The sequence below is a fragment of the Chlorocebus sabaeus genome, chromosome 6 (genome assembly GCF_047675955.1).
Source record: "Chlorocebus sabaeus isolate Y175 chromosome 6, mChlSab1.0.hap1, whole genome shotgun sequence".
Taxonomy (NCBI): Eukaryota; Metazoa; Chordata; class Mammalia; order Primates; family Cercopithecidae; genus Chlorocebus; species Chlorocebus sabaeus.
Window position 1 is genome coordinate 62,370,917 of NC_132909.1, and position 21,792 is coordinate 62,392,708.

At 56.2% G+C, this 21,792-nt stretch overlaps 1 protein-coding gene and 1 long non-coding RNA gene across 3 annotated transcripts; one reads left to right on the forward strand and one right to left on the reverse strand.

Moving 5' to 3' along the window:
• Nucleotides 1-3,205: 3,205 nt before the first annotated feature.
• Nucleotides 3,206-4,358, reverse strand: LOC140711938 (uncharacterized). Its single transcript, XR_012093293.1, has 2 exons — nucleotides 4,237-4,358; nucleotides 3,206-3,690 (listed from the first exon to the last, which is right to left on the reverse strand). It is a non-coding gene; the product is annotated as an uncharacterized lncRNA (long non-coding RNA).
• A 2,180-nt stretch (nucleotides 4,359-6,538) lies between these two features.
• On the forward strand, nucleotides 6,539-17,965 carry PLPP2 (phospholipid phosphatase 2). 2 transcript variants are annotated; one of them, XM_007994491.3, is made up of 6 exons: nucleotides 6,539-6,693; nucleotides 10,133-10,284; nucleotides 10,553-10,830; nucleotides 16,525-16,582; nucleotides 16,832-17,008; nucleotides 17,476-17,965. In XM_007994491.3, the coding sequence occupies exons 1-6, from the start codon at nucleotides 6,642-6,644 to the stop codon at nucleotides 17,623-17,625; spliced, it is 867 nt and encodes a 288-aa protein (XP_007992682.3). In that variant the 5' UTR covers nucleotides 6,539-6,641; the 3' UTR covers nucleotides 17,626-17,965. The 2 variants fall into 2 exon arrangements, with proteins under 2 accessions (XP_007992682.3, XP_007992683.3); XM_007994492.3 differs by having other exon boundaries at nucleotides 6,563-6,652.
• The last annotated feature ends 3,827 nt before the right edge of the window (nucleotides 17,966-21,792 follow it).

Below are 21,792 nucleotides of genomic sequence, written 5' to 3' on the forward strand. Positions count from 1 at the left end.
TGTTGCCTCACAGCAATCTCTTTGTTCTATTTTTTTCTTTCTCTGTACTTCTGTTTGAATAATTTTTTTTTTTTATAATTTTTTGGAGACGGAGTCTTTGTTGCCCAGGCTGGAGCGCAGTGGTGCGATCTCGGCTCACTGCAGCCTCCACCTCCTGGGTTCGAGTGATCCTCCTGCCTCAGCCTCCCGAGTAGCTGGGACTACAGGCGCCCGCCACCAATTTTTGTATTTTTAGTAGAGACGGGGTTTCACCATGTTGGCCAGGCTGATCTCGAACTCTTGACCTCAGGTGATCCACCCACCTCAACCCCCCCCAAAGTGCTGGGATTACAGGTATGAGCCACTGAGCCCAGCCCTTTTTTTTCTGAGATGGAGTCTTGCTCTGTTGCCCGGGTTGGAATGCAGTGGCGTGATCTCGGTTCACTGCAACCCCTGTCTCCCGAGTTTGAGCGATTCTCCTGCCTCAGCCTCTGGAGTGGCTGGGACTACAGGCGCCCGCCACCACGCCTAGCTAATTTTTGTATTCTTAGTAGAGATGGGCTTTCACCATGTTGGCCAGGGTGGTCTCAAACTCTTGACCTTGTGATCCCCCCGCCTTGGCCTCCCAAAGCGCTGGGATTACAGGTGTCAGCCACTGCGCCTGACCCAGAAGTTATACCCTTAAGACCCAGTCCAGGGATGCCAGGGCCTTCAGAAGCAGGAACCAGGAGTCATCATCCACATTACGATATTTCGGTGCTTCTATTTCTCTGCTGCCCAAACTGACCTTATTCTCAGGGGCAGTGCCCTTTGTGGTGACTGAGATGGCACCAGAAGCTGCAGGCGCACAACCTTGCATGTGTGATTCCTGCGGGAAGCCTGTGTCCTGCTCAGCAGTTCCAGTAAAACTGGTAAAATTTGTTCCTGGGTGTCACGCCCATAACTGAATCAGGAACTGCCGAGCAGAAAGGGTGTCCTGGGCCAGGCGCGGTGGCTCAAGCCTGTAATCCCAGCACTTTGGGAGGCCGAGACGGGCGGATCACGAGGTCAGGAGATCGAGACCATCCTGGCTAACACGGTGAAACCCCGTCTCTACTAAAAATACAAAAAAAAAAAAATAGCTGGGTGTGGTGGCGGCGCCTGTAGTCCCAGCTACTCGGGAGGCTGAGGCAGGAGAATGGCGTAAACCCAGGAGGCGGAGCTTGCAGTGAGCTGAGATCCGGCCATTGCACTCCAGCCTGGGCGGCAGAGCGAGACTCCGTCTCAAAAAAAAAAAAAAAAAAAAAAAAAAAAGGGTGTCCTGGTTGGCCAGGCCTGGATCCCTTGTTCCCCTTTGGTAGCAGGACAGGCCCCACGGAGGAACAGTAAGAGGGAGGAGGACGTGGGCAGGCCGGGCGCAGACACCCAGAGGCACGAGCCTCCCATTTGTGTGGGGTGAGCACAAAGGTCAGGAGGGCAGTGCAGGCACAACTTCCCTCTTAGGCCACGGAATCTGAACCTGTGGGGAGGCAGTGGGGAGCCACAGTGGTTTTTTTTTTAGCTGAAGTAGATTGGATTGGAATAGCTAAGATGGGCTGGAGCTGGGAGAGACCATGGGTTGCCGTGTGTTGACTAACAATATTCTTCCTTGTCCATGGGGCCTTGCGTTTCTGAGGGTGCACTAGATGTGGGTAAGGCAGTAAGAGGCAGAGGGGATACCGTTTTGCCCCCGGAAGGCCTTGCCCCCGCCCCGTCAGCAGCTGGGTTGATGTGCCGTCTCGAGGAGCTGGGCTGGCCTGGTCGCCGCTTGTGTAGCGTAGCTTCGCCTCTGGGTTAGCTGTGGGGTGGTGGGATCGAGCCCTTCCTGCAGCCCAGACCCAGGCAGGAGGACCTGGAGGGCCCGCTCTGCCTTGGGGCTCTTCTGGGTTTGTCCCACACCAGGCTCCTAGGACGAATGAGGTCTCCACCGGGCTTGGTCTTGTCTAACCTCTGGAGAGCTCGTACCTGTCTAAAACAAACGTGTTGTCCTCAGCTTTTCGGCGGCCATCAATAAGTTATTTGTGTTAGTTTGTTTAATGCTTTCCTTTTACAGTGAAGCGAAGGTCTTTGGTGACCTCCTGCCTGCTAACCAAGTATGGAAATCTGTTCTGGACAGAGTCCATGGCCATGCCAGGAGGCAGACCTTAGCCAGGGGCCTGCCTGCAGATCGGCGCTCCTGAGACAATTTCTGTGGGGTGGAGGTTGGGGAGGGAGAGTTGCTCAGAGCAGATGGTCCCAGAGCGGCACTGTCTGGGCCCCTACGGACCTGACCCAGCTGCTGCTCTCTCCACGGTGGTCCTTGTTTCCTCGGTTTGTAGTTGCCGAGTAGGATGGCCAGATAAAACGCAGGCTGCCCAGTGAGCGTCGAATTACAGATAAACGAGTGTGTGAGCACGTCCCATGCGGTATTTGGGGCACACGCTGAAAACCGGTTTGTCGCTCCTCTGGGATTGAAATGTAACTGGGTGTCCTGTTTGTTTCACGGATACCAGGACTCAGCTGGGGGGTCCGTGGCGTGCGTTTGCTCCGTTCCTGGGCTGTTCCCGGGGATGCTGAGACCCTGGCGTGGAGTGCCGCCTCCGCGTGTCCAGCAGAGGGCACCCGTGCCCCCCCGAAGGCAGCGTGGAGCCCAGAGCGCAGCCGAGCCCCGGCCCCTGGTCCTGTGGCTTGAGGTCGGGGAGGGAGGAGGTGGTGGTCACTGCAGGCAAATGTTTCCACTCACCCAGAGCCACGACCCACGGCCTGTGCAGGGAGAGTCGAAAACACGGCCCCTGGTGAGCACTTGGGAAGTGAACTGTCCCCGCCCTGGTGGGCCATCACCAGCCACATCAGGAGAGAGACAGGACGGTGGTGGCCTCGCCAGAGGCATTACGCGTTCCCTGGAGCCCCTCCACCACCGCCGTCCTTGTTCTTCCTTGAGTCGGAACCGGGTCCTTGGGGTCTGTGGGTGCTCAGCAGCTTTGCAGACCAGTTGAGGTCTTCCAGGTGACTCTCCTTGCCTTCACCGGCTCCTGGTTTGGGGGGCAAGGATAGAAGCTACTATGCATCAGAAGGTTTGTGAATGGGGATTTAATCGAGTGTTTCACAGGGTGGCCCCTGCCATCTCCGCCCCCGTTTTGTATGGAAGCAGGCGGAATCCAACTCTCCCCTCGAGAACACGCCGTTGCCCTCCACTGTTGTTTGTGTGTCTCGCCTTTTGCGACCAGTCAGAGCTCCCTGCAGTTGTCATGTCCCTGGTTGACCTCAGGCTCCGGGCACTGAAGTCTTTCAGCATCCCAGTAAGCACAGCCTGCGCCCCCACTGTGTGCCAGCTCCCACTTTCCTGGAGCTTGGGGGAGGAGACAGGGACAGCGAACAAACGTACAGACTGAGATGGTGGGAGGGGCTGTGCGGTCCGGGTTCTCTGCACGAGGGGCTCTGGAGGCTGCACCCCGGGTTCTCTGCACGAGGGGCTCTGGCAGGGCAGCCGCACCCCGGTTGTCTGCACGAGGGGCTCTGGTGACTGCTCCCCGGGTTCTCTGCACGAGGGGCTCTGGCAGGGCGGCCGCACCCCGGTTGTCTGCACGAGGGGCTCTGGAGGCCGCATCCCGGACTACTGCTGTGTGGTTTTCTTTGCTGTGACCCGGTGAAGACTTCCTCACAGAGCACACCGGACTCGCAGTGCTGACACTCGGAGGGTTGCCCAGGCCCTGACTGTAAAAGGTGACACTAAATTAAGAGGCACTGCGGGGATTGCAGAGTCTGAGTGGGATTCTGAATTCATGGGTTCTGGATTCTGAATTCGAAGGCAGCAGTTTCCAACCCTGTTAAATCTTGACCCCAGGAAGGAGGACTTTTACATCTTAACCCGGCAGACACATGATACCTACTGGCACTGTATTTGGTTCAATTAACCCTCAAATGATGTTTCCTAATGTTTGGCCCCGGGTCAAGCATTTCACAAACTGTTTAATCTTCTCTACAATCCCAGGTGATAGCTACTGTCTTGCCCCCTTTATGCAGACACTGAGGGATACCTTAGATGTCTTTCCACACCATCCACCCCCTCAGCCTTTGCTGCCCCCTGCCTGCGTGTCGGACCCACTGACGGGCAACTGTTCGACTCCAAGAGCCCTGGGCCGGAAATGTGGGAGACAACGCCTGTTCTGACCTTGGGCAAGTAATTCACGTCTCAAGTCCCAGAGAAGCACAGAAAGCAACGGCAGGTGTAGTGGCTGGCTGCACTCAGGTGGCACCTACTGTGTGTCAGGCCCCCTTCTGCCCACTTCACAGGTGTCTCAGTCTCCACAGAGTCCATTTGGAAACGGCCTGGAGCTATCCAGGTTGCAATGAGGCACCAAGGTGGCAGAGCCAGTGCTGGGCAAGAGGTGGGAGCTGCAGCTGCTGAACCCGTGAGCTTGCTTGCCTGGGGGTGGCGACCTGGCCCCCAGGGGTGGTCTTGTCTCTAGGGGACCCAGCTTGGGGCCTTGTCCCACCACCTGCTTCCAGCTCTGCCATCTGCGGGTGAAGGAGAAAGCCACTGAGGCCGGGCCTCCAGGTCAGGCTGTGTCCCTGCTGGGAGCTGCACTGGCCTCAGGTTCTTCCTGTAAGGGAGGACCAGGCAGCTGGGGGCAGCAGCAGATCCAGTTCTGAAAGCTCTGACAAGAAGTTCCTTGAAGTGTGGTGGACCGCGGTCAGCATATGTAGGAGACGACCCCAATCCTGACCCTAATGCTAATTCTTGCTTCCCCCACCAGATTTTAATCCTTATCCTGTCCAGGGATTTTAAGGGCTGACCCAAATCCTGACCGAAGGGGAAGGATGGAAGGGGGAACAGCCTCCAGCCTCACCTCCGCCCTCTGCCCTCCCAGGTCGACCCCACCCCTCTCCCGGATCTCTTCCTCCTGGCTTGGCCCAATCCCACCGCCCCCACTGTCTTCCCCCCTCCCACTTCGGCAAGCCCCTCCACATGACCTCTCCCTGCTCCCCAGCACACAGTAGGTGCTCAATAAAGAACCCTGCCTTTCCTTGACTCCAGCAGACGTTGCACCCTCTCCATCGTAGCAGCAGAGGTCGGTGGGCTCTCAAGACTACAGTGACAGCGGCGGTCATTTGCAGACAGGCTGAAGTGTGGGGGAAGCGCAGTGGTGATGCTGAAGCCTACGTTTATGTAGCATTTACGCCAGGCATGGTAACCCTCACGACCCTCATTCTGGCAGGAGCTAGAGCCCCCGCCTCACCGTGAGTGCAGCAGGGACCTGAAGCCACAGGTCCGCTTGCACCGTCTTCCCATCCCGCACCACACTGGGTGCCTTTGCTGTCTCCCAAGAGCCCCTTACCCATGGAGTTCCCTCACGACGCCCCCTGCCCCACGTGCAGGTGTCTGACCCCCCAGGACCCAGGGAGCAGGGTCGAGGAGCACCCAGTTGAAGTCCCGTTGCTGAGATGCACCCTGTGTTGGTGTTGCTGGGGCAGGGGCTGGTGGTGCTGAACAGGTTTTAGAGGCGGTTCAGGGTGGCGGCGAGTCCCGGCGCCCAGCAGCTTGTTTCTGATCTCAGCCCTGCCACTTCCCAGTACGTGACCGTGGGTGGCAGAGGTCAAGGCTGGACTCGTGACCGTGGGTGGCAGAGGTCAAGGCTGGACTCCGGGAACGTGGGTGGCAGAGGTCAAGGCTGGACTCGTGACCGTGGGTGGCAGAGGTCAAGGCTGGACTCGTGACCGTGGGTGGCAGAGGTCAAGGCTGGACTCCGGGAACGTGGGTGGCAGAGGTCAAGGCTGGACTCCGGGAACGTGGGTCTGACACTCCTGAGGCCTCCCGGGTGGTCCCAGCCGGAAGGACTCAGTGTGGGCCCCTTGGGCCTCGGTTTCCCTGGCTTGGGTGCCCTCAATGCCCAGGCAGCGTCAGCTCAGGGCTCCCCGGGACCCGGTGGGCACAGACCCCGGCGCCATTTCCTGGGGTTCCCTGCTCCTGGCGCCCCTGTGTTCCTCTGTGAAGCGGGAGGGCAGGTGCGCGGGGACACCCGCTCCGTGGCCAGGTGGGTCCCGAGGAACGGGAGCTTCCCACGTGCCAGGGCAGGATTCCGCGTGTGAGGAGCAAAGAAACGCCTCGAATGAAGCCACGTCGCCCTCCACGTGAAGGTGCTTCTGCTTTCGGAGGGTTCGGGGTGCACAGCGCGGCTGCCCCTTCCTGAGGAGGAAAGTGCGGGGACCCGCCCTCCCCGCGGCCCTGCCGGTCCCGCCGCTGGCTCCGCGTCTTCCTTCTCCAGGTCCCCGGGGCCCCGCGGGAACCTCCAGCCTCCGACGGGGGCAGAGTCCGCGCTCCGGGGCCGCCACACCGCCCGCCGCTCCCCTCCCCGCCCCGCCCCGCCCCTGCCCTGCCCTCCCCTCCCCTTCCCTGCCCTCCCCGCTGCTCCCCTCCCCTGCCCTCCCCTGCCATACCCGCCCTTCCCCACCCCGGCCAGACCCTCCCCGGCCCTCCCCGCCGCTCCCCTCCATTCCCTTCCTCACCCCTGCCCTCCCCTCCCCTCCCCGGCCCTCCCTTCCCCTCCCCTCCCCTCCCCTGTGCGCGGGGCGGGCTCCGCACCCACGTGACCCCGCGGCCGGGCCGGGACGCGACGCGACGGGACGCGCTGGGACCGGCACCGGCGTCGGGGGTCGCGGGGACCATGCAGCGGAGGTGGGTCTTCGTGCTGCTCGACGTGCTGTGCTTACTGGTCGGTAAGAGCCGCGGGACCCGGGTGTGGGGGGGACCCTCCCGGGACGGACACGCCCCCGGCTCCGCGCAAGTTTGCAGGGAACGGGGAGGCCGCACGCCCGGGTCCCTCCGAGGACCAGACCTCCCACCGCGCGCCCTCCCAGGCCCCGGGGTCCCCGCGTCCCAGGCCCGGGGGTTGGGGGTCGCGAAAGGCCCGGGGAGCCGGGACCAGCATCCCCCGCCCCCGCAGCAGGAAGGCGCCGCGGAGGGACCCAGCGAGCGCCTCCCCTCCCGCCCCGCCCGGCCTGGGCGGTGATTCACGCGGGCGGCGGCCCCGGTTACCCCCGCGGGCCCGGGCGGTGGGTGCGGCCCGGTTACCCCGGCAGGACGTCCGCGCCTCCGCCCCGGGGTGGGCGCTCCCTCGACCCTGGCACCCAGTGCGTCGGTGGGATTCGAACCCTGCACGTGCTGGGAGGTCCAGCCGCTCTCCCGGCTCAGGCGGGGGCGACACTTGGAGATAAAGTCTGGGTCCCAGGCTTCGGGGGACGGCGTTGGGGGGGTGCGGGGAGAACCAAACCTGTCCGGCGGGTTTGCGGGCAGGTGGGGGGAGGCCCCCCTCCCGCAGGGTCCCGGGAACAAAGGCCGAGTGTTTGCTCTGGGGCTGAACAGACAATGGCCCCGGAATTCTATCCCTGGGGGTGTCCTCCCCGCCGGCGGGTTTCCTGCTTCTCTGTCATCTCACAGCAGAGGCCAAGTCCTCTCACTCGCGGAGGAGACCCTTTTTAGGGCGGGCCAGTGACAGCAAGAAGTCCCTGTGGGGTGTCTGCCAGCCCGGGTGCCATTTCCCGAGCACCTATGGTGTTATTTATTTAAACATTTAGGTGGCACTTTCTGTATACCGGTCACTAAGCAACATGCAAATACCGAAAACATTTCCCTTACAACAGCCTGTGAGGGAGGTGCTGAGTCACCTGCTGGAGGCCGCACAGCAGCGGGAGGTGCAGCCGGGATGGGGTTGGGTGTAGCTGCTGTGTGCCAGGGGTGGTGGCCAGGCCAAGTGCACCTCCGTCCTGGAAGCTCATGCACATCACAGTTCAGTCAACACTGAGGTTCCAGATGCTGGCATGAGGGCAGTGTGAGGGCGGGAAGGCTCCCAGGGGGCTACATGAAGACAAGGTGTCTGTTCTGGGGACCCCAGGGAGAGCTTTCTAGGCAGGGGGAAGCCCGGCGTCCATCTGAGTCTCTAGTTGGAGTTGCTGGGGCAAGGAAGTCGGAAACGGAGGCTAACCTGTGTGAGCCTCGGCCTCAGGAGAGCTGTGGGTAGGGGCTGGACTCCCTTCTCAGCATCTTGTAACCCTGATTTTCCACCCCGCGGGCAACTGCAGGAGCCTCCTCCAAGGCCAATCTCCCTTACAGCAGCTCCAGCCCCTCCTGCCCAGGGGCAGAAGCCAGGTTCTTACATCCCAGCTCTCTCCGCAGTCCTGCCCCAGTGCTTGCCCCTCCAGCCACTGTCCCGCCTCCAGGCCCCGGCGCTGCCCATTCTTTTTTTTTTTCTCTTGAGTCTGGCTCCGTCGCCAGGCTGGAGTGCAGCGGCGCGATCTCCGCTCACTGCAACCTCCGTGTCCTGAGTTCAAACGATCGTCCTGCCTCAGCCTCCCGAGGAGCTGGGACGCCACCACGCCCAGATCATTTGTGTATTTTTAGTAGAGATGGGGTTTCACCATGTTGGCCAGAATGGTCTTGATCTCTTGACCTCGTGATCCGCCCGCCTCGGCCTCCCACAGTGCTGGGATTACAGGCGTGAGTCACCGTGCCCGGCCTGCCCATTCTATTCTGCATTCCCTCCACCGTTCTTGCTCTGTGAGGCAGACCTCTGTTTTCTTCACTGGATTATTTCCCCAGACTTAGCCAGCATGGAAGGTGTACGGTGTCCTAGGGCCCTTGAAGTTAGCATGTCGGGAAGAGTGTGAGGTTCTCTGCCCCTCCGCTGACATTCAGAACTTAGAAGAGCCACACCCGTTTGTACTTGCCCTGCTGGGCCAAAGGATGCCCTGCCTTGGTTTGTCTCTGGGGTAGCCGATGCGGGCTTTGTCGTGCACCTGCCCCGTGGAATAGGGAGCTGCCCTCTGCCCCTGTCCTCCGTCGCTGACTCCTGCTTCCCTGGCCACCCACAGCTCAGCAGGGCCCCAGGAGCCCCAGTGCCATGGCAACACCTTCCATAAGTGGCTCCTGAATGTATCTTTGATCTCTGAATCAAAGAGCTGGGTCTGTCCTGGTCACCACGTGGCTGGCCCGTGGCCTGTCATGAGGATCGATGAAGGGGCAGGTGTGTGAACAAAGGCATCTCAGCTGTGCCCCTTCCTTGGTTTTTTTCCTGACTTCTCTGGCCAGTTTTTAGATTAAAATAAGTCCCGCCTGATTTTAACAGATGTTTATTAAACATCCGCTCTGGCCAGGCCCTGATCAGGGTCCGGGGACTGTGCCCTGAACACGACAGGCCCCTCCTGGTGCCAGTGGATGGATGGGGAATTAATGTCAGTGTCCCACCCGTGACTGTATAATTCCACATGGGATTTGCATGTGGAAGAGGGAAAAAGAGCAAACCTTTCCTTCTGTGAGAGTGACGCTGGCCTGGACGGTCGGGAGGGGAGATGAAACTGAGAGTGGAAGTTACTCAGAGCTACTCCGGGGCCTGGCACGTAAGTTAGAACTACTTTGGGGCCCGGCACATTGGCTCACACCTGTAATCTCAGCACTTTGGGAGGCTGATGCTGGAGGATCGCTCCAGCCCAGGAGTTTTTGACCAGCCTGGTCAACATGAGACCCCTGTCGCTACTTTTAAAAATTAAAACAAAGGCCGGGCGCGGTGGCTCAAGCCTGTAATCCCAGCACTTTGGGAGGCCGAGACGGGCGGATCACGAGGTCAGGAGCTCGAGACCATCCTGGCGAACACGGTGAAACCCCGTCTCTACTAAAAAAAATACAAAAACTAGCCGGGCGAGGTGGCAGGCGCCTGTAATCCCAGCTACACGGGAGGCTGAGGCAGGAGAATGGCGTGAACCCAGGAAGCGGAGCTTGCAGTGAGCCGAGATCCGGCCACCGCACTCCAGCCTGGGCGACAGAGCGAGACTTTGTCTCAAAAAAAAGAAAAAGATATTTCGTGCAGAGAGAAGTGCCTGTTCAAAGGCCCTGAGGTGGGTGTTTGCTGGGTTTGTTCAAGCAGCAGAAAGGAGGCTGTGAGGGTGTGAGGGGAGGGGCCTGGGGAGTTTGTGTTTGTCTGAGGGGGATGGGAAACGGTGTGTTACTTGGGCCTCCCACGTGCTGTGGAAAATCTCTTCCTTACTGTGTGGTGGGAGTGGAGGTGGGAGGCCTCCAGGCCAAGGCCCCAAGACAGGTGCGTGGGGCCCCAAGGCCCAGCTGGTGAGAGAACCTCACAGCTCCCAGGCTTTTCCTCCCCACCAGCCTCCCTGCCCTTCGCTATCCTGACGCTGGTGAACGCCCCGTATAAGCGAGGATTTTACTGCGCGGATGACTCCATCCGGTACCCCTACCGTCCAGATACCATCACCCATGGGCTCATGGCTGGGGTCACCACCACGGCCACCGTCATCCTTGTAAGGCAGGAGGGGCTCAGAGGGACGGGGACGGGGACGGGGTGGGCACAGCTTTACCCTGGGGGCCTGATGGGGTGGCACAGCCCTGCCCTGGAGGTCTGTGGGGGGCTGGGGGACACAGCCTTGCCCCGAGTGGTACTTGTGGGTCATAGGGCCCCCTTTAGAGTCCTCAGCTCTCCAGCAGCTTTGGGGGGGCCCGTGGGGAGGAGTGAGGGTTCCTGCGGCTGCCCCACCTGGGCCCAAGGCCCTTCAGCTGCCCCACTTGCAGGTCTCGGCTGGGGAAGCCTACCTGGTGTACACAGACCGGCTCTATTCTCGCTCCGACTTCAACAACTACGTGGCTGCCGTCTACAAGGTGCTGGGGGCCTTCCTGTTCGGGGCTGCCGCGAGCCAGTCTCTGACAGACCTGGCCAAGTACATGATCGGGCGTCTGCGGCCCAACTTCCTGGCCGTCTGCGACCCTGACTGGAGCCGGGTCAACTGCTCGGTCTATGTGCAGCTGGAGAAAGTGTGCAGGGGAAACCCTGCTGACGTCACCGAGGCCAGGTGGGTGCAGCTGGCAGCCTTCACTCGGTGGGGGAATGGGAGGTGAAGACACTGGGAGGCAGCAGGCAGCTGGTCGGGCAGGAGCCAGACCTCAGGGTTCTGTGGGCCCTGCAGACACTGGGAGGCAGAGGGGAGCAAGCTCTGTCTCCGTCTCCCCTAAATTTCACACTCTGCCCTTTTCTGCACTATCTTTTTTTTTGAGATGGAGTCTCGCTCTGTTGCCCGGGCTGGATCTCAGCTCACTGCAACCTCCGCCTTCCAGGTTCAAGAGATCTTCCTGCCTCAGCCCCCCTAGTAGCTGGGATTACAGGCGTGTGCCACCGTGCCGGGCTGATTTTTGTATTTTTAGTAGAGACGGGGTTTCGCCATGTTGGCCAGGCTGGTCTCGAACTCTTGACCTGGTGATCCGCCCGCCTCGGCCTCCCAAAGTGCTGGGATTACAGGCGTGAGCCACCGCGCCCGGCCTCTACACTACTTTCTTACTATCTCTACTGATAAGTCCTTAAATTTTTCACCTAATTGTTGTCCTTTTTAAAAACTGAAATAAAATTTGTGTCAGATAAAATTCACAGTTTTTTCCATTTTCATGTGTACAATTCATTTTTTGTACATTCACAATGTTGTGCGGCCATCTCCTCGCCCTAATTCCAGAATATTTTTGTCACATCAAAAAGAAACCCCACAGCCTGGGGAACATGGCAAAACCCCGTCTCTACAACGAATCAAAACATTAGCAGCCACGATGGGGTGCCCCTGCAGTCCCAGCCCCGTGATGGGGTGCACTGCACTCCCAGCGACTGTGGAGGCTGAGGCAGGAGGATCCCCTGAACCCGGGAGGCAGAGGCTGCAGTGAGCCAAGATCATGCCACTGTATTCCAGCCTGGGAGACACAGCGAGACCTTGTCTCAAAAAAAGAAAAGAAAGAAAAGAAGAGAAAAGAAAAGAAAAGGAACCCTTGTGCCCATTAGCTGTCACTCCTCCCCCAGTGCCTCGTGACCACCACCGTCCTGCTTTCTGTCTGCGGATTTGCCTGTTCTTAATGTTTCATATAAATGGAATCATACGCTAATGTGGTCTTTTGTCTCTTTTTCTTTTTCTTTCTTTTCTTTTCTTTTTTTCTTTTTGAGACAGAGTCTCGCTCTGTTGCCCAGGCTGGAGTGCAGTGGTGCCATCTTGGCTCACTACAACCTCCGCCTCCCAAGTTCGAGCGATTCTCCTGCCTCAGCTTCCACAGTAGCTGGGATTACAGGTGCCCGCCACCATCCCCGGCTAATTTTTTTGTGTTTTTAGTAGAAACAGGGTTTCACTATGTTGGTCACTGTGGTCTTGAACTCCTGACCTCGTGATCCACCCACCTCGGCCTCCCAAAGTGCTGGGATTACAGGTGTGAGCCACCGCGACCAGCCCCTCTTTTCCTTTTCCTAATTAAAAAAATGTCAGGGGGGCCAGGCAAGGTGGCTCACACCTGTGATCCCAGAACTTTGGGAGGCCGAGGTGGGTGGGTCACCTGAGGTTGGGTGTTAAAGACCAGCCTGGCCAACATGCTGAAACCCAGTCTCTACTTAAAATACAAAAATTATCCGTGCATGGTGGCGTATGCCTATAATCGCAGATACTCGGGAGGCCGGAGAGAATCGCTTGAACCTGGGAGGCAGAAGTCATAGTGAGTCGAGATTACGCCATCGTACTCCAGTCTGGGTGAGAGCATGAGACTAAAAAAAAAAAAAAATGTGTTTTGCCTCCTGGGTTCACGCCATTCTCCTGCCTCAGCCTGCCGAGTAGCTGGGACTACAGGCGCCCGCCACCTCGCCCGGCTAGTTTTTGCATAAATTAGTGCATTCTTGTGTGTTTTTGAAGTTCATCCATGCTGTAACATTCTGTCAGTTTTTGCTTTATGTATTTAGGGATTCTGTTGTTTAGTATATTTACCTTTGTAATTGTTATATCTTTTTGATAGATTGACCATTTCATCATCATAGAATGATATATATGAGTTTTGTCTCAGTTTTGTCTTGATGTCTATTTTGTCTGATACTCATATAGCTCTTCTGGTTCTCTTTTTGTTACTGTTTGCTTATAATATATTTTTTTCCCATTCTTGGACTTTCAACCCGTTTATGTCTCTGACTGTAAAGTAAGTGTCTTATGCCTAGCATAAAATTGGGCCATGTTTTTTAATGTATTGTCCAGTCTCTGATTTTTTTTGAGACAGAGGCTCACTCTGTTGCCCAGGCTGGAGTGCAATGGTCTCAGCTCACTGCAGCCTCGGACTCCCAGACTCAAGCCATCTTCCCACCTCAGCCTCCCGAGTAGCTGGGACTACAGGCATGTGCCACCACATCCAGCTACTGTTTATTTTTTTTGGTAGAAACGGGGTTTTGCCATGTTGCCAAGGCTGGTCTTGAACTCCTGAGCTCAAGCGATCCACCCACTTTGGCCTCTTAAAGTGCCGGGATTACAGACGTGTGCCACCGCACCCAGCCAGATCTCTGACTTTTTACTTTGTGTGTGTGTGTTTTATTATTATTATTATTAATCTTTTTATTGAATTAAGGCTTTTAAGTAAACTTTGACTTTTAATTGGAGAGTTTATTTATATTCAATGTGATTCCTGATAAGGAAGGACCTCTGGCATTTTGTTTAGGTTTGCTTAGGTTATTCCTTCTTTTTTCAGTTCCTCATTACTGTCTGTTTTTTGTTTTGCTTTTAATTTTTTCTTTCTTTTACAGATGGGGGTCTTGCTATCTGAGCCCAGGACTTGAGTTCCTGGGCTCAAACCATCCTCCCGCCTCTGCCTTCCAAGTAGCTGGGACTACAGGCATACACCACCACATCTGGCTGGTGTTTAAATTTGTTTGTGGAAATAGGGTCTCACCATGTTGCCCGGGCTGGTCTCGAATGCCTGGGCTCAAGCAATCCTCCCGCCTCAGCCTCCCAAAGTGCTGGATTACAGGTGTGAGCCACCGAGCCTGTTCAGGCTAAATCTTTTTCTTTTTTTTATTCTCTTTATTTGAGGCAGAGTCTGGCTCTGTTTTCCAGGCTGGAGTGCAGTGGTGCAATCTTGGCTCACTGCAGCCTCCACCTCCTGGGTTCAAGCACTTCTCCTGTCTCAGCCTCCCAAGTAACTGGGATTACAGGTATGTACCACCATGTCCAGCTAATTTTTTGTATTTTAAGCAGAGACAGGGTTTCACCATGTTGGCCAGGCTGGTCTCAAACTCCTGACCTCAGGTGATCCACTTGCCTCGGCCTCCCAAAGTGCTGGGATTACAGGCGTGAGCCACCGCGCCCGGCCAAATAATCTTAATTGACCTGTTTTCTTTGTTTTTTTCCTTTTTTCTTTTTTTTGTTAATTGACCTGTTTTCTTTGTTTTCTTGAGTTGGAGTCTTGCTCTGTCACCCAGGCTGGAGTGCAGTGGCGTGATGTTGGTTCACTGTAACCACCGCCTCCTGGGTTCAAGCGATTCTCCCGCCTCAGCCTCCCGAGTAGCTGGGATTACAGGTGTGTGCCACTGCGCCCGGCTAATTTTTGTATTTTTAGTAGAGATGGGGTTTCACTCTGTTGGCCAGGCTGGTCTCGAACTCTTGACCTCGTGATCTGCCTGCCTCAGCCTCCCAAAGTGCTAGGATGAGAGGTGTGAGCCACCGCGCCCGGCCAATTGACCTATTTTAAAGTTCACTGTCTCTTCTGCTTCCTCAGACCTGCTACTGAGCCCCTCTCACGTGATTTTCCATTTCAGATAAATCTTTATTTTGTTCCTTTTATAACTTCTGTTTGATATTCTCTATTGGATGAGACAATGTTCTCATATTCCTTTGGCTCTCTGAGCATTTTATTCATTTATTTATTTTTACTTTTTTTCTTTGAACGTATTTTAAATGGCCAACTAAAAGTGTTTGTCTAGAACCCAGGCTCGGTGGCACACACCTGTTGTCACAGCTATTTGGGAGGCTGAGGCAGGAGGATCGCTGGAGCCCAGAAGTTCAAGTCAGGCCCTCTCTTAAGAAAGAAAGTTCGTAGTAAGTCCAACATCTGGGTGTCCTGAGGGACAACGTCTATTAATAGATTTTTTTTTCCTGTGTATTGTTGGCCACACCTATGTTTTTCTACATGCCTTGTAGTTTTTTTTGTTTTTTTTTTTTTGAGATGGTGTCTTGCTCTGTCGCACAGGCTGGAGTGCCGTGGCGCGATCTCGGCTCACTGCGACCTCCGCCTGCCCGGGTTTAAGCAAATCTCCTGCCTCAGCCTCCCGAGTAGCTGGGATTACAGGCGCCCACCACCGCGCCCGGTTTCTCCATGTTGGCCAGGATGGTCTCGATCTCTTGACCTCGTGATCTGCCCGCCTCGGCCTCCCAAAGTCCTGGGATTACAGGTGTGAGCCACCGTGCCCAACCTGTTTTGTTTTGTCTTAAACTGGGTGCTTAGAATATTATAATGTAGCAACTCTGGAAATATGATCCTACCCCCTCCCCGGGTTTGTTCTTGCTGTTTGTTGCAGTGGTTATTTGTTTAATGTAAAGTCTGTATTTTTGTCCCGCGGGGCCGTTCCTTCCTGTTCTTTTAGCCTCGTGGTCGTGATAGGACAGAGATTTCCTTCAACATCTGGAACCAAAGAAACCCACAAAAACCTCCCAGAGTTTGTAGAAGGGTCTGTGTGCATGTGGGGTCAGCCCTTCCATGGTTCAGCATGTTTTCAACTCTTAGCTTTCGCTTCCTGTGTGTGCAGAGCCTGAAGGCAGCCAGACGTGAGAGCTTCGCTGAGGGCCCTCGGGCCCTTGCAGGCCTCACCTGAGCTCCTGCATGGCTCTGGTCTAGGTTCCAAGCCCTCATCGCCCACAGCGTTTTATTCCCTGGCCTTTCCCCCTGCTCTGTTTGGTTGGTCTGTTGTTTGCCTCATCTGCTGTCGCTGGCCCCAGGCAGCAGAGAATCATAAATGTGTTGTGAATGTTTCCTCCAGGTGTCCCCCAGGTAGTACCTCAGCACCGCAGAACGTCCAGGCAGGTGAGATCGAGGCCAGCCCTTGAGCCATACTCCCGTCCACAGTTGCACGTAAAGTCTGTTCTTGGAATCTGTGCGGGGCATGTGGTCTGTTAGTCTGTTATCCTCAGGCCACCACCAGTCTAGGCGGTGGGAGAGGGACCAGGATGAGTTAAAACACCACAAAGCTGTTTGTTCTGAGATTCGGCTGGTTTGTCTCGATCGAGTCTTCTGGTTGCCACAAGCTTTCGGTTAGTTCCGAGAAAGTTGATTGTGACTTTTCGGCCATTTTTCAAAATTACTTTTGAAGTCTCTTGCTCTATTTTCTGTCTTTCATTGATGTCCTTCACTGAATCTTGAATTCATATAAAAAGACGTCTTCCCTCAGTTCCGCAGATGGGAGAAAATCCTGAAAAGAAACACAGTGAAAACGAAACTGTGGTGTTGCCTGCTTGCCAGACACGATCGTCTGCCCTGGGTTTTGGGTTCAGGCCTCAGGGTCTTCACGGATGAGGCATCTCATGCCACAGCCCCAGTCAGAGCTTATTCCATTATCAGATAACTGGAACAGAAAAGGGGAGCAGTTTCTGCTACTGGGATGTGACTACATCTAACAGCAGCAGCCTCCGTGTCGAACCCTCCTTTCTGTGGGAGGGGCGGGGACAAGGGGGAGGTTGGAAGATGCTGAGAGCCACCTGCTCCTTCTCCTTCCTCAGGCTGTCTTTCTACTCGGGACACTCTTCCTTTGGGATGTACTGCATGCTGTTCTTGGCGGTGAGTCTGTTTTTCCGGGGCTTGCTTGTCGGGGGAGCCATGGCTAAGTCACTCCCTTCCCTGGACCTCAGTTTTTCCAGCTGTAAAATGGGTGGGTAGTGGTGGTGATGGGGGGCTAACTGATTTGTTTATAAAAACAGGAGGCCCTGGGCTGGCCGGTGTTTGCCTGAGGCCTCAGTGCTGCCATCTGTGCGGTGGGAGGGGAGCGCCGGCCAGGCGCACAGGCTAATGCGTCCTCTCCCCACCCAGCTCTATGTGCAGGCGCGGCTCTGTTGGAAGTGGGCACGGCTGCTGCGGCCCACAGTCCAGTTCTTCCTGGTGGCCTTTGCCCTCTATGTGGGCTACACCCGCGTGTCTGATTACAAACACCACTGGAGCGATGTCCTTGTTGGACTCCTGCAGGGGGCACTGGTGGCTGGCCTCACTGTGAGCTTCTAACCCTAACTCCATCCCCTGTGTTGTCCAGAGACCACTCCCCACCCAACCCTCGTCCTGCCCTGGGCACCCTTGCCCCACTGAGTCCTTCCCTGGGCCTCCTCCCTGTCAGTCCTCCCTGGGACCCCTCCTTCTGCCCCCATTTCTCCCCCGGGACCCCTTCCCCCCAACCGCAGTCCTTCTCTGGACCCCCCTGCATCCCCCATTCCTCCCCTGGGACTCCTTCCCTGGACCCCTGGCCCTACTGCAGTTCTTCCCTGGGCCTGTCGGCTCCCAAGTGCTCCCCACTGGTCCTCCACCAAGAGCACTCCCTTCCCACCCCAGGCACTTTTCGTCTCATTGCCCACCGAGGCCTCTCACTCCCACCTGGGACCCTGTTCATCCCCCTCCTGCTCATGCCCATGTCCCTGGTACCTGGCCAGCCCCCTGCCCGTTCTCACCTCTCTCTGCTCTGCCAGGTCCGCTACATCTCAGACTTCTTCAAAGCCCGACCCCCACAGCACTGTCCGAAGGAGGAGGAGCTGGAACGGAAGCCCAGCCTGTCACTGACGTTGACCCTGGGCGAGGCTGACCACAACCACTATGGGTACCCACACTCCTCCTCCTGAGGCCGGACCCCGCCCAGGCAGGGAGCGGCTGTGAGTCCAGCTGAGGCCCACCGGGTGGTCCCTCTGGCCCTGGTTAGGCTCTGAGGGCTCTGGACGGGCTCCAGGAACCCTGGGGTGATGGCAGCAGTGAACTGGCTCTGCTGCCCCTGCCCTGCCCTGGACCAGGGGTCTGGGGGTACCGGGTAGCCTCAGCATTTGGAGGGGGACCTGTTCCCATCGGTCCCCAAATATCCCCTTCTGTTTATGGGATGAAGGAAGGGTCCAAGAGATCGGATAGTTGCTGTTTTGTAAAATGTAATGTACATGTGGTTTTTAGTAAAATAGGACACCTGTTTGACAAGTGGTCCCAGCGCCTCTGTTGCTTATGGCCATTCTGGGACTGCGCTCCTCACATCACAGGGCTCCCCTGCTGGGCTCGGCTCACCTGCTGTGACGGGAGAAGATGGAAGCCCGGCCCCTTGCGTTTCTCCAGCACAGCGCTGGGGTCAAGGGTCAGGTGGATCAACCCACACGAGGGTCACTTCACTGCGGAGAGGGCCCTAAACAAAAGGCTCTCTGGTGGAAGGGCCCAGCCTCCCCCGGGGAGGCCTCGCTGGAGGGACTGGAAGGCCTCTGCCCCAGGCTCCTAGTGGAGGCGTCTGAACGGAGGCACTTGGGCTGAGCGTGGCGTGAGTGGGCACGTGGCTGGACCCACCCAGGGCCTGAGTCCTCGCACCAGCTGGGCACCGAGTCTGGGTGTGGAGGACGGTATCCCTGGGGGGTCCGCGGGTAGAGCCTATTGTCAGGCCTGAAGGATCACACACAGGATTTTCGCCTGGAGCCGACGCCTCAGCCCCCTTCTGAGCCCCTTCTACAGGTTCGTCCAGCCCTGTGTCCTTTAGGCCCAAAGCTGGCCTCTCTGGCTCGAAGCCCTCCCCTCCGCTCATGTCAACCCCCGTGCACCTGGGGGCCGCGCTTCTGAAACGGGTAATTCAGGGGCCGGTTTCCCTGAAATGATTACAGAACACACAGAGCTTACTTTTTCGATGCAGAGTAAAGGGTAAATTTGTTTTTGTACAGTGGGTGACTTAGGTATCTGCCAGCGTTTCATTTGTACCTGGAACCTATCTTAGTCCCCAGCCCCCGCAGGGTGTTCCTATCAGGCCTTAGCCTACGGTGAGGGTAATGTAGCACTTGGGTGGGGGGCGTTGGGGGGCAAAGATGCAGCCTGGGCCCCACCCTAGGGGCCAAGATGGGGGATACCTGCCCTTGGCGGACGGGAAGGAAGGAAGGAAGGAAGGTGACCCAGACACTGCAGAACTCTAGCTGAACGTCAGGGACTTGGCGCCATGCAGGTGTCAGACAAGTTCCTGGCCAGGAAAGTCACACTGAAGCTTCCCAGGGCCAAGGAGCTCAGGTATCCCAGGACGCAGACTACGAGGGTGTATCTGGGCTCAGAATGTGAGCCACTGGCAGTGGATGGGGGAGAGGTTCCCAGCCTGACCCCGCAGACAGAGTCACTTGGATCAGGAGCGAACGGGACAGACCCAGGTGCCCCGACACCAGCCAGCACCTCGGTCTCCTCCCAGGTGCAATGGCCTTGAAGACCAGGACCACAGTGAGGATTGAGGGCAAGTCTGTGGACGCAGCTACAGTGCACATGACTCGTGTGGTTTGCTGGGGAGCAGGTGGCCGTGCCGGGACAGCCAGTGAAGAGTAAGGAGCAGAGGAAGCTCGGCGTGAGGGAGATGACACAGCTGAGTCCAGCTGTCGGCCTTGACTGGGCCCGGGGGAGTCTCAATGCTTCAGAAAGACCACGGGCACCACACCTGTGAGAGCAGAGAAGAAAGAGCTGTGCTGACCAGAGGGCCCTCAAAGGCCAGAAGGGCCCCGCTTTGGGAGCCAGTGGCCTCTTGCTGTTTGGGTGCTGCCCGGCTGGAGCCCGCATGCACTGGTCTGCATCTGATGAGAAAAGCCGGACGCAGTGTCAGGCACAGGACTTCTCACAGGGTCCCAGCACCAGGAGCGCAGACACACTGGGAGTCAGGACACATTTCTCCACCCACATGGAGCTATGGGGAAGCTCTCGTGCCTAATTTTAGGTTTATACTGCCCACACCCTTATGGTTTTATGGAAAAAATAGTATTTTCTCTCATTGTACAAGGACGGTATTTTTTTTCTGGTGTTTCTCACAGGAAACTCAGATTCTTAGCCATGTAAATATCATTTTCCATGGCGATGTCCTCGGGGCCCAGCATTTCTCTTACCTTCTGAGGTTAATTGGTTTTTGCAAAACTCCTGAGTATTTGATAAGAGGCAGAAATTATTTGAGCTTGTGAGCTACAATATGTGATTGTGGTTTTGTAGGAAATCATACGTACTTTGTTTTTTAGAGATGGAGTCTCATTCTGTTGCCCAGACTGGAGTGCAGTGGTGCCGTTACTGCTCACTGCAGCCTCGACCTCCCAGGCTCAAGCGATCCTCCTGCCTCAGCCTCCTGAGTAGCTGCGACTACAGGCGCCCACCACACCCACTTTCATGGTTACTTTTTTTTAGAGGTGCATACTGAAGTATTTAGGACTGAAATGTTGTGATGTCTGAAACTTATAATATTTCATAATACAAACACAGGAAGCAAACATGGCAAACTATTAGTGGCTGTTAAGTCTATGTGCTGTGTATGTGGGTATCATGATGCTACTCTTTGAAAAATTTTATCTTAAGTCACAAAAGGAAAACTCTGCCTGAGAAAACTGTCCCAAGTTCAAAATGTCATTACCTTTACTTTTAGTGGGACAATATTTATTTATTTATTTTTGAGAAGGGGTCTCGCTCTGTTGCCCAGCCTGGATGGCACGATCCCAGCTCACTGCAACCTCCACCTCCTGGGTTCAAGCGATTCTCCTGCCTCAGCCTCCTGAGTAGCTGGGACTACAGGCGCCTGCCACCTCGCCTGACTAGTTTTTGTATTTTTATTGGAGACAGGGTTTCACCATGTTGGCCAGGCTGGTCTCAAACTCCTGATCCCAGGTGATCCACCCGCCTCGGCCTCCCAAAGTGCTGGGACTATAGACATGAGGCACTGTGCCCGGCCACATTATTTAAACTTTTAACGTTAGTTATTAGAACTTGATACAGGAAGGCAACGTTTCCTCGACTTCACACGGCAGTGGTGTGGCCTGCGACCTTCTAGACCGCGTTGGTGATGGGGATTTGGGGTCTGTGAGCCCCCGGGGTGGTTCAGCAGTGCAGTCTGGGCGCTTCCCAGAGGCTTGTTGAGCCCCAGACTGGTTGTCTGCCCCCAGTGCTCTCAAGTGCTGACCGCCTCCTACGACAGGAAGAGGCACTTTGTCCTGCAGTGAGGGAATCTGTTCTTCCGTCTCCCGCCGCCTATTTTCAGGAGCTGGACAGCTCCCAGGTCTCATCCTTCGCCTGTTGACTTCTCATTTCTGAGACATAATGAGCTGCAGCATTTTGTTGGCCTCGTTTTGAACAGTTGTGATTTGTTGGATCTAAGCCTAGTTTTGTTTGTTTTAACTTTGAATGCTGTTTTGTAAGCAAGCAGCCTAGTTTAGACATTTTAATGGCGTTACAGGGATAGGAAATCCCCGGGAAGAATTAGCAGACGAGGCCAAGTGTGTGGTGAGGGCATTGCACAGCAGGTGGAAGCTTAGGTTACTGGGAATTATTCGGTTCCAGCAATGGGATTTATGAATGAATTCGCCCAGTGAGTGAATGGATGATGACTGAGTGAAGAAGACTTAGCTGTGATTCCATGGCCCTCGCCTGGGGTCAGGGCAGGGTGGGTGTGGACAGGAGGGTGTCACGGCAGGTGTTCATCTGTCTGGAAACCCCCCACGTGGACAAGCAGTGCAGCTTCCCTGCAGGGGTTTCCTGAGTCCGGGGCCACACCGCAGGCTGCACCTCAGGGAGTCCACAACATAACATGAGAGACTTTTGCCCTAACTTTGAGCAGTATGTACAGCAGTTGAGATATCTAATAGAAAAGGAATAATATGCATTGGGAGGGGTGGGTGTTTCTCTTTTTTGAGACAGGGTCTGGCTGTGGTGCAATCACTGCTCACTGCAGCCTCGACCTCCCAGGCTCAAGCGACCCCCGGCCTGACTCCCGAGTAGCTGGAAGTACAGATGCACGCCACCACGCCTGGCTAATTTTTATATATTTT